General features: G+C 42.9%; 1 protein-coding gene across 2 annotated transcripts in view; it reads left to right on the forward strand.

Moving 5' to 3' along the window:
- Positions 1–14,235, forward strand: part of POLI (DNA polymerase iota) — a 208,294-nt gene that overhangs the window by 134,781 nt on the left and 59,278 nt on the right. For both annotated transcript variants that reach the window (XM_069219507.1, XM_069219498.1), the window contains one exon: positions 2,767–2,858. In XM_069219507.1, coding sequence (XP_069075608.1) covers positions 2,767–2,858 — 92 coding nt within the window. The remainder of the gene's footprint in view (positions 1–2,766; positions 2,859–14,235) is intronic.

The following is a 14,235-nucleotide window of genomic DNA, read 5'->3' on the forward strand; positions in this document are numbered from 1 at the left end:
TGAGCACTGCACTGTTCATGCAGCCTTCCTTAAATAATATTTGGATAGCGAGAACCCTTACACTCCTCTCAATGGACAGTGCGAACAATTACCTTGAAGAATGCGTGAGTTCAGCCTCTGGCCGCAAGGGGGTGGACTGGATCCTGCAAAACACAGATTAATGATGCAACATGGGAATTGCCCAATATATGAGAGATGGTTGCTTCACAAAACAAAATAATAATATGAATGGATAACTATACAGTGGAGATTAATGTAGGGATTGCTTAAGAACTCTTTACCCCCTTGAAAGTGTTGAGTGCACACAACAACTCCAGCAATTTAATCCCCTCATTATTTCTAGATCTGGAGGAGCCTCTTAGCCACTATGCTAAGCGTCATTACCATCGCCCATCGCAATTCTGTGACTCTAGTTCCCGGTCAGGATTTGTGCTTTGATCTGGGCACAAATAGCTGACTAAGATCTGGCATTAATAATGATCTTTCAAACACATTAGGTGAGGATTGCACATAGGGTTTGAAGTGAAATATCGCCACAGTATCAATGGGACAGTGCCCAAGCGGCTGAGTCCTTTATTAACAATCTGAAAACAGCCTTACAAAGTGGGATTCTGAATATACTGCAAACTCTTCACAGTTTCTTTATTGTACTTATCAATCATAGCATTTGTAAAGTGCACTACTCACCTGTGAGGGACTCAAGGTGGTGAGAGGAGGGGGGGGTGCTGCTCGAACAGCCAGGTCTTGAGGTGTCTCCTGAAGGTTAGCAGGTCCTGTGTCTGTCTCACAGAGCAAATGTTTTCCTAAAGCGTTGCTAGGCAATAAAAGAAAATTCATGACTGCTCAGACAAAAAACCATCTAAAGTAGCGTGTGTTTGTAAAGCGCTTTCTACATTCTGTATAATTTTAATTGCAAACTCAGCGGTACTCATGGTGAAAGTGTGAGTGTTCCTGTTTGGATGAAAACCTGGAGTGGGTGCATTGGTCCACTGGGGCATCACGCTGTGCTGGTCCACTCTTTTAATGCTGCGCCCGTCTTTAGCTAGCTAAAAGCCTGCAACTGTGGGCCCATTGAAGAGCTGTTAAATGTCTGCCACCAGTGAGGCTGTTCTCTATGTAGACACTGTGCTAGTGCTCAGCATCACATTGGTGCCTTAAAACGTGCTTCAGAACTTTGGCACACCTCTTAGGTATTGTGTGTTTTGCAGCAGGGCAGGGCATCAGTCATTGAACGAGTTCTCTCGGGTGCCATTCTGGGTTTGAGAAGAGATGGTTATGATTAGGCAAGGGTGCTAGGGGTGTCCACCCTCGCACACCCCTGGTATAAGTTGTAGCAGGACACCGGTTTTATAGGGTCGGTACAATGATAAATGGCTTATTCGGCCCTTGCGCGTTGTAGGTCTGCATACACGAATTACTTTCTAGAAGCCACAAGAAGACGCAAATTAAAACTAGTGGTTCCTCTGTCCTAGTGGAACTCCCTCCCTAAGCTTGGCGCTACATGTGATCTGAGAGATCTAGAGAGCAGAGTTCTAATGCTGAAGGTCATCTGGTCGCTGAATTCAGTCATAGTTCGATCACCGCCTAGCACGAGCAACATTTTGTTTCTGAAACCTTGAAAATATGTCTAGCCCTGTGACTATAACACCACACGGAGTGCAGGCCTAAAATTTCAACATCTCCAAAAGGCCTGCCTCTAATATAGTTTTTTTTTTTTTATACGTGCCAGGCTTCTCTCTCTTACTACGGCTTCACTGGAGCCTGGGGCCTGGTTTTGGGTATTTGTTCACTTACTCTTTTCTGGCTCGTAGCCGAAAGCGCTGTACAGGGGCAAGGCCAAGAGCACAGTCGCAGTCAGTGAGTGACTGGAGGGGCAGGCGGGTCTGAGTGCCTAAAACAGTGTTAAAACGAAGGATGTTATAGTATGAGGCCCAGGGCCGACTTTAGAGGGTTGCGACAGGCTTCGAAGCACAGTTCCATGTGTCCAGCTGTCAGGCAACAATAAAAATGTCAAGTTAACTCTTGTGCTTAATGTTCCTGAGAGAGAGAGAGAGAGAGATGGCGTTTGTCCACTGGCAGTTTTGACTCACCATAAAGTAGTGCAGAGGGTTAATACACCTACTACAAAGAGAACATTTGTATTTTCCGTGGACCGCTGAGCGGATTAGTACAGCTATCCTTTAACAGAACTTTAAAACAAATTATATGTATGTGAGAGAGGGGATATGGAGAGATGGGATGCACTTTTGCCTAGTGGTAGTGCGGGGAACCTAGGAGGAGATATGGAGGGTGAGGGGCACCAAAAAAGATTGTCGCACCGGGCGCCACAAGTGCTAAAGTCGGCCCTGATTTGGCCCATTATGAGTTTGCCTTTATTTGGCTTGGGGTTTTCCCCCTCCACAGGATACTTGTGCCACAAGCATTGGCAATTCTTTTATGAGGGGGAGGGGCATTACTGCTGATTGACGATTAAAGGGAAATAACATGCTTGAATCAGTACTTCTACCCAGATGTTCTCTTGTTTTTCATTTTTTTTCTTTTTCTGCTAGAGTGTTAGATTACTGCTTCCAACAGAACTGGGTGGGTGACAAAAAAACACAGACCCACAGCGTTTCTGCCGATTTTGTAATACCGAAGGGGCCTGCAACTGCTTGTACAGGGAATGTGCAATAGGGCCCGACGTGCCTAGTCACGCATGTGATGGAGTTTCTGGTTTATGCTGGCTTCTGGTACTGTCAAATGTCTCATCTCTTGATTTTTATGTAGTCCCTCAGTGATGAAGATTCATTCAGAAAGTGCTCCACAGAAGCTGAAGTTAAAATTAAAGTAGAAGAACTGCTACGCAATCTTCTGAACAGGTGACTGCATATCTTTTCTTCTTCTTTCTCATTTTAAATGTTAAATTGTTATAAGTGCCAACATGTTCTCTGTGTTTTATGTACATATGTATTTGTGTTAGATAAAACGTAGCTTAGAGCTGCCTTCCATGTACTGAGTATACAAGTGCCCTAAATTGAAAAGGTTATCTATGATGTAGGATAATTTATTTAGTCTAGAAACGTAATCATTTAATCCTGGGGCAAAACACATTAAACATTTGGAAGTACTGGCGCAGCCATTTAGTTTGAAGGACGCGCTTGAGAGTTGACAATAGCAACACATAACGCCTGCTGTAGGGTAAAACAATTAAAACAAGCATTGGCCTATACCAATAGGTCTGGTTCATAAATAAAAATGCATCTTCACTCATTGATAGGCACTCAGTAAGCTATAATCCATCCCTCTGACTTACTCTTGCATTCACCCACTTCGAAAACCACAGTTAAACACAAACTCAACATGTGCAAGATAAATTAAAAGTAGAAAAAAGAAAACATGCTGCCACCTAAGCATAGCGGACATATGCATGCAATAACACATATAATTAAATGTAGCAAGGGTAGGCATCTTAAATTCTTATTGCGCATAGGGTTTCGTTGCTTTAAAGTTCGAGCTTGGCTGCCACATTTAGCTCTTAATGCAAAAAGAACAGATAATGGACAGAATGCAGAGCAAATCAAACATTCACCCTAGTCACAAAGATCTGGGTTTAATCCATCGTTTTTTTGCTCACCACGCCACCCCAGTTTGGACCCAGCCATATGCAAAACAGTCTTGAACCTGTCCCTCATGGGAACAGTCCAGCCCGAACTGCCAAGCCAGGTCCTCCCCGGACCATAAACAAGCATCCTAGGACCTGTTTCAGGGTACCACCCTTCATCAGCTAGGCTAGCTTGATTCCAGTGGCGCAGTGAGCACGGGACCCACATCTGGGCATACCCTTCCCACTTGGGACGACAAATGCTAAAAGAACAGTTGATGGCTGGGTCCAAACTGGGATGGCGTGGTGAGCAAAAAAACGATGAAACTGAAATACTGAAATAGATACTATGCTGATTGCCTTAATGATTGGTGGTAGAAGGCCCAGTGTGTCCCTCAATAAATTGCAGCTTTTGTTTAGGGGTTGGGGCTGAAGGTGCCTAATCTGGAGGACTACCATGTGGCAGCATCAATTCAGTAGCTGGTGAAATGAGTTGCGGACCCAAACAACCAAAAGATCTGGTACATGAAGGTGGCATGGGTGACTTGCTAGTGAGGCACATATCTTCTCAGAAAATCTGGGAGAAACGCTGCACGCTGGTGCTACTAGATGTTGCTAGCTACTGCGTGTAGGGTTTTGCTAAAGAGCTAGACAAAAGTGATGTATGCCGGAATGCTGCCATGAGGGCATATGCCTAATGTCTGCAAAGGTTAGGGATGAGGCTGCATGGGTAGATGCCAGAATTGTGACAATGAATGACCTCTGTGATGGCAATGCACTTCACACTTTCCAAACATTGCAACAGGCAAGCTTTATTCCCACAAACCAGTTTTCGACCTTCAGTGCACTGAAATCTCGTGGAACCGAGGTGCCGTCGGCAAGCAGTGTTTGGAGATAGTGATTAATTTGAGAATTAGCTGAAAGGCAGTGTCTGCACTTTACTCAATTTTACTAGAAATGACGTTTGCAACACTCCAGTTGCTGCAAGATGGTTGGCAGCAGACCTGCAACAGGAGGTGACAGACACAGAGTGGCATACTGCAATAGGATACCTGAAAAGTGTCCAGACAAGCTAAAGTTCAAAAATCATCTGGTATAGTTTAATAAACCACACATATTTGACAAATCACATACATAAATTGCACCAATCATTTTATGACTAGTGTGCCAGATACCACTCAGACAATGCAGACCTAAGGCATAAGGTTTGAGGCTCCACAGTAATCCATCACTATTGGAAAGAGGTCTCAGATACAACAGAACAGTTGTTGAGTGATAAAATAGTTAATTCACAAACCTGTCCTTTGGGTTTACAGGCCCACATTAAAGAAAAAAAGTATGAGTGTACATTTGTTGACTTAGCACTGCTGTTGATCAAACATCAGCTTGCTGTGGCATGGAAATAGGGCAGTGTGCCCAAGATAGTACAGTGGAGGAGGGAGTTACTTTAATGGTTAAGGCAGACAGTTAGGCTGGGATGCAATAATCCTAAAATTAGCTGAGAAATGCAACGAGAAACCGCCTGAACTTGTAACACAAATATTCCACACGTGAGACACTAGACTGTAGAGTAGCCATGGTAGGGCTGCCAAATGTACATGCTGCCTTAATTTCATTGTTGAGAATGACTTGGTAACGTGTGTGAAATGTTATTTGTGACAGATAACGCAGAATGGGAACATTTGCCACGCCTTAAATGCTTTTTTCATAGCAGTGCTTTGCTATTCTTCATATTTAGTGGTGGTTTGCCTAATATTTGATATGCATGTTAGCTTTAGTGCGGCACATGGAAGTATTCGCGGGTAGTAGACCAATTCCCTCACAAACAAGTTGTTAATACTTGTCTACCCAGCAGAGAAAATATGCTGCTAGTGTTATATTGATTGTGTAAAATTGATCCTCACAGTTTTTGTACATTGAAAAATATAATAAAACATATATTAATATATAATAATATGTATATTCACTTAAAAAACAAAGGTTACATAGTTGGCTATCGTAATAAGATCATAACTTATGTTTAAAAAAAAGTCTCAAAATTTACAGAAAATAAAGTGACATCGTTAGAAATTAGGTCTCTAGTTGGCAGCGGTATGCCCCCGGGCCAAGTAGGGACCACAATCCTAGTCAGGGTGAGTCAGAATACACAACCTAAATTAACCTGTGCGCACCCTCTGGTAGCTTGGTGCAGAGCAGGCAAGCTTAACTTGGAAGGTTATGTGTAAAGTATTTGTGCAATCCAGATAAGGCAGTCACAGTGAAAACATCACAAAAGACTACACCCAGGTGTATTAAAAAATAGAGATTCTTTATCTCTTTATAGAATAAGACCAAAGCGACAAAAACCCAGCTAAGGTATTTCCAAGATAACAAAAGTAGTGCTTGTAGCAAGTTACATGGTAAATAAGATGATGTGGGGCACTCTGTGATGCGAATGTGCTTTGTTTAGGTACCATACAGTAATATTCCGGTCACACCCTCCAGGAGCAGCCGAACATGGTGTGCTCGGGTAAACCTCTCTCCAGCGCGGTGGAAAGAAAACTGTCAAGACCGTGGGGGAGCTGTTAGGGACCCAGCAGCACCAGAGAAATAACTGTCACGGCCACACGGTGAGAAGCAAGAAAGGAGTGCAGTGGCTGGTCAAACTGAAGCTGCTCTGTGGTCCCTGGCAAAGCGGACTGCAGACCGTGGGGAGGCAACTCTGCGTTCTTTGGCAAAAGCTGGCCAAGGAAGCCGCTCTGTGATCCTTTGCAAAAGCAGGGGGTGAGCTGCAGGGAAGCTGCTCTGCAATACTTGGCAAAAGCGGGTGGCGAGCTGCAGGTAAGCTACTCTGCGATCCTTGGCAAAAGTGGGTTGCGAGACTGCAGGGAAGCCCCTTTGTGGTCCTTGATAAAAGCAGGAGACAAGCTGCAGGGAAGCCACTCAGAAATCCTTGATAAAAGAGGGAGGCAAGCTGCAAGAAAGCAGCTCTGGGATCTTTGATAAAAGCAGGTGGCAGGTTGCAGGGAAGCTGCTTGGCGGTCTTTGATGTCCTGGAGACCCTTAGTAGAATGTGAGGCAGGTCAGCAAGCCCTTGGAGTCACTCTGAGGTTAGTTGTTGGTTCTTGGTTTGCAGGGCAGAGATCAGCGGGGCCTGCAGAGGCAGAGTAGCAGTTCCTGGGAACAGTCAATCCTGGCAAGGTGGTGATCCTGGCACACAGTAGCAGTCTTTACTCCAGCAGAGTTTTCTTAAGTCCAAATATGTATTAGGGGGTCAGAGACCCAGTACTTATACTAGAGAGGGCCTTTGATGTGTGGGATGACTTCAAAAGGCTTCTCTGAAGCGCACAGGTCCCCTTTCAGCCCAGCCCCAGCTTCAGACTATCAGTGGGAGGTAATCAGACCCTGTGAGTGGGCTTTGGTCACTATCCTTTGAAGTGTAAGTGTGAGCCCTTCCCAACCTCCTTCCCAGAAGACCCATCAGTATACAGATGAATGCAGATGCAGTCGAGTGTAACTGTCACCCAGCCCAGGTCAGACGTGTATTAGAGATAGGCTGTGGGCACACATGGCAGTAAGAGACCGAGAAATGCCCACTTTCTGAAAGTGGAAGTTCTAAAATAGTATTAATAAATCAGATTTTACCAGTAAAGAGGATTTCTCATTACCATTCCAAAGAGGCTAAACATGATGCAGTTACTCCTCTCTCATTAGGAATTACAACTTAAAATTATTTTAAGGAATTCCTCATGCTGGCCTATGGGAGGGGCAGGCCTCACAATAATGAAAAATGACTTTGGGAGTTTTTCATTAACGCAACATGTAAACATTAAAAAATACATGTCCTGCCTTCTACTTACATGGCGCCCTGCCTGATGAGCTACCCAGGGCCTACATTAGTGGTGACCTATATGTAAGAAAAGGTGAGTTTAAGGCTTGGCAAGAGGTTGAATGCCAAGTCTACGTGACAGTGAAACTGCACCTACAGGCTCTACATTGGCAGGCCTGAGACATGTTTACAGGGCTACTTAAGTGGATGGCACAATTAGTGCTAGAGGCCCACTAGTAGTCTTTAATTTCCAGGCACTGGGTATATGGTATACCACGTTACAAGGGACTTACTGGTACATTAAATATGCCAATTGGGGATACAGCAATGTTACCCGGTTAAGGGAGAAGCACAGGCACTTTAGAAAGTGGTAAAGTGCTTAGAGTCCTAAGGCCAACAGAAATATACAGCAACAAAACAGGAGGTAAAATCCAAACGTCTGGGGGGAAGACCACCCTAAGGATGCCAGGTTTAACAGACGTTCTTTGTAGGTGTTGAAATAAGATTTACAATTTTTGTTTAAGGAACAAATAAGCACTGAAATTCACCAGTTATAGTTTACTGAGCTAATTTTAACTTGCACTCTGCCATGCACTGCTTATGCACTCACAATTGCATCACTTATGATATGTTAAATGACATAATTGATGACATAAACAATGACATATTAAATTACATCATCAAGTAAACAATAATAAAATTACAAATATATACAAAACAAAGTTGTCAAAACAATGTAAACTCCTTTCCAAAGGGCATAATAAGGATCGTCATAGTGCAAATCTTCTTTTCCCAAGGTTTGTCTGAGTGAAACCTTTGTCTACTATGGTAATCTGTCAGATTCCATGTAATAAGATACCTGCCTTCAGACATTAAAATTCACCTTTTAAAGTGTATTGCCTTTAACACCTTTAACACATTTTTCACAAGTCAGGCCCTCTACATTTGTCGTAGCTTTTCGTAATAAACCGATCAAACCTATGGGATCTAACCTGACTTTTCCCAATGAACCAGTAAGACCTGTAGCCGCTATCATTGGCTTAACACCATAACCAACACAAACCTACTGAAGTGGGGTAAACTAATAACCATGATACATACAGCTATAAAATGAATGCAAAATTACTGTTTTGCCAGCTCTCAAAAAGTCCTGACAAGGATTACTACAGTAAAAAATCTTCTACTCCCAGGATATGTCAGAGGGAGCAACCAACTCCAAACCTATTGCACACTGTGGCAATACCTATTTATAGCCTATAACACAGTGTGATAGTAATCCACCAATAAAGGTCTACTGGGTTCAACAAATGCTATTCACAGTGAATAAGCCAGCGTTACCGAATTTGTCATAATTTTTTTTAACATACAGATTAGACCTATGACATTGGATATACCTTTTTCCACGGAACCAGTCAGGCTTATTGTCTTTATCACTGGCTTGTATTGAGGGTAAGCTTTCCCACATGGCAACCATCAGAGTCATAAAATTACAGATGTACTTTAAATTACACTTGCAGGGAAAAATATGGTTTCTACTAATAGAGCCTTACAAGTACTATCACAGTGCAATCTTCTATCCCCATGGTTTGTCAGAGAGTGTAACCGACACCCTTGTGTACGGTGATAATCTGTGAGATTCTGTGCAACAAAATGCCTCTCTGTGGCCTTTAACACAGAGTAATAACAATCCATTCTTAAATGCCTATTACAATTAACATATTGTTTTCATGATAAATATAAGAGGCCTACTATCATAATACACGGAACATGCTTACAGTTGTGATCATCAGTTTTCCATCACAGTCAACACAGTCCTGCTGTATTGAACGACAAAATGCCATAAACAAGCACTCTTTTTCAATGGAAATACACAATTTCTGACCAATTAAATGTTGTACTACAGGGAACCAACATGTGGATGGAGGCTAAGACACATTTTCAATAGTACTTCTGAAAGCTCTTTTTGTATTGATCACATAAAGCCTAGCAATAGCTGAACTGTCAGTCAACCCTAAAAAGGAATGACTTTGACTCACAATCTAAAAGTGAGCTAAAAAATAAATGTGGAATAAGAGTGTACTTTTCAAATGCAGAATAATCCTCCATACAGCCAGAAGAAAGAAGATGTGACTAAAACACTCCTGTAACTGATCCAAGGTGTGATAGAAAAAAGCTCAGGCAGTGAGTGAACCAATTTACCGTTAATGTGGGTAATTGTCTCATTGACACAGCCTTTGACTGGGGTCACTATTCTCTCCTATGTGGATTGGTAGATTTTCCTTCTGCCCAGCACTGTCCCTGGATAACTTTCTAGATTTCCTTCACCCCACTCCCTGTGCGATCTTTGCTCCCCTTTGTTTTTTTTTGTTTTTAACCACCACTGCATTGCCTGGGTATTCCCAATTCAGCTTTGGACAGCACAAGTTTGTTTTTCACTTGTGTCTTTTTTTGGGGGCTTCTGCTCATGTTGTACACCACAAAGATCAACATTTTATCTGCTCGCCATTGTGAACTTTGGCCTGCATGTTTGTTTTTGTCCTTGACCAGGGCTTCCAGCCTTAGTTTCCTTTGGGTCTCCCCTGCACTTGGACCATCACTGCATGTGCCAGGGTGGCTGCTTTCAGGCCACAACTGTGGGTGTGTTAGACCTTATTTGCTTTTATATTATTATGATTAGGTGACATTTATAGGCTAAGTCCTCTATTACCTTCAGAGGTCGACTAGGACCTCCTGTGGACTCAGACAGTAGTGTGTAATCATCCGACCAAACAATATGAACCAATCATCATCAAATATGACATCAAATAATCAATTGTAATCAGTAAGGTAAACACACCCTGACCTATGTGGCCATGAATCACCGCACCAGAAGAATCTCAATCTAATTAAGAAATTTAACATTAGACACTCCAAAAGAACAATGTAGAGTAGTAACAGAATCAAGTGAAATAGAAAAACGGCATATATTTAGCTTGTGCAGTGGAAACAAACAATATAAATTAATAGACAGTCAAATGTAGGCATTAAATAGGACACCCTTAACTAGCACTCTAATTAGAAAAGCAGGTGTGGGCTTCATGCAAAGAAAAAAATAAAACAAAAATTAATTTGGAAAACATCTAACTATGCTCTAACCAAAATAGGCGGTTGGATTTTGTCAAAAGAAAACCTGCAAAGAAAAGCAGATCTGCACATTGGTTATACCCCTTCTCGATGGATCAGCAAACAGAATATTCTTCAGCAGAGCACAGGAACATCAGGTCTTCATTAACCAGCATCAGGACATTAAAGGGAAACAGTTCAGTAAAGGTGGGCCTAATATATCTGAACTTTTAGAGTCATAGGCATAGAGATATGCAGCATTTGAACAGAACTGAAACTAAACGTAATCTGAGAAAACATAGAACTAATAAGAAGCTTAAACAAGCATTTGCAATGCAATAGGTCTCACTTTTGCTTTGGTTAGAGCTACTGGTATTGTAAATTCATAACTGGACTTTTCTTGCCACATAAATTGGTCAACCCTGCCTCATAATTTTGTCTATTCCTGCTATATAGTTTCATTTGCCCAGCATTTAACTAAAGCACCTCCTCTATCTTAAAACATATACAATTATCATATAATCCTTTATCAGAAATAAACTTTTGGCATTAGAGTGTAATGCTCAAAACACCATAACAAAAATATAATTTGGGACGAATTGGAGGGTGAAAGGAAAGAAGGAGTCGGGAGTAAAGGTGGAGATGACAAGTGGTGTAGTAACGGTGTCATGGTAAATGGAGTAAGAAAGGAAAAGGGTTGACTAGAATTTCGGTAGGAAAATACAGCAGTAATTAGAGTTGAGTGAGGTCCGTAGGTCTCTGAGCCCTGGTGCCTGCACCTGTTGCTCCATTGATAACTAGGCCTCAGTAGAGAAAGCAGATGGGGCAGAAAAAGAGAAGCAAAAGGAATTCAACAGACAAAGAAGAAAGAGAAGGGTTGCAAAGAAATAAAAGAAAGAAGGAAAAAAACAAGAAAATGAAAACACAACTAACAGAAGAAATAGAGCAAACATGAGAGACAAAAGAAAAAAGGGAAGGAAGCTAATGAACGAATGATAAAGAGGAGAAAATATTTAAAGAAGTGTGAAAAGAAAGAGAAAAATGAACATTAGAGGAAAAACGAGAGATGGTGAGAAAAGCAAGCAGCAAAAGAACTAGGGCATGTATGTACTGACACATTTCCCACAGACACAGAATGGGAAAACCACTTTGAGTCTTCAGGTCCCGACAAGTAACGTGTGGCATCCACATACAGACGGGAAAAAGAGGGATTTATGGTAAGACGTGAATTCACAGATAAAGATAAGAAAAACACAAGAGAAAGGAAGAAAGAAAGATCTAAAAAAAAAAAAAAGTGAAAGAACGCATATTGAATCAAAGGAAAGAGAACATAAAAAAGACAAAGAAAGAATAAAGGGATGAGAAAAAAATAGTGAAAGAATGAAGTCCTGATGAAGAAAAAAAGAGATGAACGAAACAAGGAAAGAAATAACCAAGTTGTGCGAGTTTGAAAGAGGAGGTAGCAAGAGGAAGAGGGAAATTAAAAAAAGAAGAGGAGTAGAAATAAACAGTTAACCCCTTCCCTGCCATGGACATAATGGTTACGTCCGGTGGCGCGATGCTGAGGCGACACGGACGTAACCATTACGTCCTGGTATGAGCCCTCGGGGGAAGTGCTGGCGCCCCCCCGAGGGCCTCCTCCCACCCCCCCAGGGCAGGGCTGGAAGGGGAATCGCCACCGAGGGGCAGGTTTTTTTATTAGGCCTTTTCTGCCCCCCTAGGGCAGATCGGCCTATATTAATTAGGCCAGTCTACCCCCAAGGGGGGCAGAAGCCATTAGGCACCAGGGATGTTTTTTGTTTTATTTATATTGATAAGGGGAGTGACCCCTTAGGCAAGAGTCGCTACCCCCGGGGTGGGGCAGTTTTTTTTACCAGGCCTTTTCTGCCCACCCTTGGGGCAGATTGGCCTATATTAATTAAGCTGATCTGCCCCCAGAGCAGGCAGAAGCCATTAGACACCTGGGATTTTTTTTATTTATTTATATTGATAAGGGGAGCGAACCCTTAGGCAGTGGTCGCTCGGGGCGGGGGTGTGGGGCAAATTGTTTTTAGGCCTTTTCTGCCCCCTTTGGGAGCAGATCGGCCTATTTCTATTAGGATTGGTGTGTGTTAGGGAAGGGTCGCTCCTCATGGGGGCACATTACTGTTGGCCATATCTGCTCCCCTGCCTATGTTTGGAAGGCCCATCTGCCTCCAAAGGGGTCGAAAGCCCACCAGAGACCAGGGAAGATTTTTTTTCTTCTCAAAAATAAGAGGGTGGGGGTATGGCCAGACCTCCACCTCAAATAAATGGGGCCAAAGTTGTTCTTCCTACCAGTAGGCAGATTGGGCAATTACCCCCTATCCACACCCGGGGGGCAGAAAGTCTACTAGATGCCAGGGAATTAAATAATAAAGTAGTGGGGTGGTGGCTACCAACCAGTATGGGCCTGGTTATGCCCCCACCCCAAATGAAGGGGATACCAGTCTTTCAGCTCTCCCCCGCACACTAAAACATCTTATTCCACAGCAAGCAAGAGGAAATTTGATTATTTTGGGTTTTGGTTTTACCTTTGGGCCATGAGAGCTTGGCTAACTCTCAAAATCGTCTCACTTGGAATGGTGAGGGCTATACTTTTTGGACTTTGGGCTGCCATGTAGTAAAATCCACAAGACCTATACACTTCTGAAAACTAAACATCTGGATGAGTCCTGGGTGGTGTGCTTCACATGCACCCCAACCATTTTCTTACCCACAATGCCCTGCAAACCTCCAACTTTGCTGGAAATCACACATTTCCCCCACATTTTTGTGGTGGAACCTTCCGGAATCTGCAGGAATCCACAAAGTTCCTACCACCCAGCATTGTCTCATCTATACCGATAAAAAATTCTGCCCCACTTGTCAGCCTAAAAATGTTTTTTTTTTTTTTCAAATTGCCCTTTTTGGACCCGCTTTGGTTCCCCCTCAATTTTGACATGTTTTTGGCTTCCTTGTCACAGGCGCTTGGCCCACCTACACAAGTGAGGTATCATTTTTACCGGGAGACTGAGGGGAACGTTGGGTGGTAGGAAATGTGTCCCAGTGCGGTGATCCCACACAGAAATGTGGGAAGAATGTGATATTTTTAGCTAAATTTGAGGTTTGCTGAGGATTCTGTGTAACAACACTTTGGGGGATCCACGCAAGTCACACCTCCCTGGATTCCCTCGGGTGTCTAGTTTTCAGAAATGTTTGGGTTTGGTAGGTTTTGCTATATGGCTGCTGAACCCAGGACCAAAAATGCAGGTGCCCTCACCCCCGCAAAAATGGGTAGTTTAGTATTTGATCATTTTGATGTGTCCAGATAGTGTTTTGGGGCATTTCCTTTCACGGGCACTAGGCCTACCCACACAAGTGAAGTACCATTTGTATCGGGGGACTTGGGGGAACGCTGGGTGGAAGGAAATTTGTGGCTCCCCTCAGATTCCAGAACATTCTGTCACTGAAATGTGAGGAAAAAGTGGGGTTTTTTGGCCAAAATTAGAGATTTGCAAAGGATTCTGGGTAACAGAACCTGGTGAGAGCCCCACAAGTTACCCCATCTTGGATTCCCCTAGGTATCTAGTTTCCAAAATTGAGCAGGTTTGGTAGGTTTCCCTAGGTGCCGGATGAGCTAGCGACCAAAATCTACAGCTGGGCACTTTGCAAAAAACAAGTCAGATTTAATGTAAAAAGCTGATGTGTCCATGTTGCGTTTCTGAGGTACTGGGTTTTTCAGAAC

The sequence above is a fragment of the Pleurodeles waltl genome, chromosome 1_1 (genome assembly GCF_031143425.1).
Source record: "Pleurodeles waltl isolate 20211129_DDA chromosome 1_1, aPleWal1.hap1.20221129, whole genome shotgun sequence".
Classification (NCBI taxonomy): domain Eukaryota; kingdom Metazoa; phylum Chordata; class Amphibia; order Caudata; family Salamandridae; genus Pleurodeles; species Pleurodeles waltl.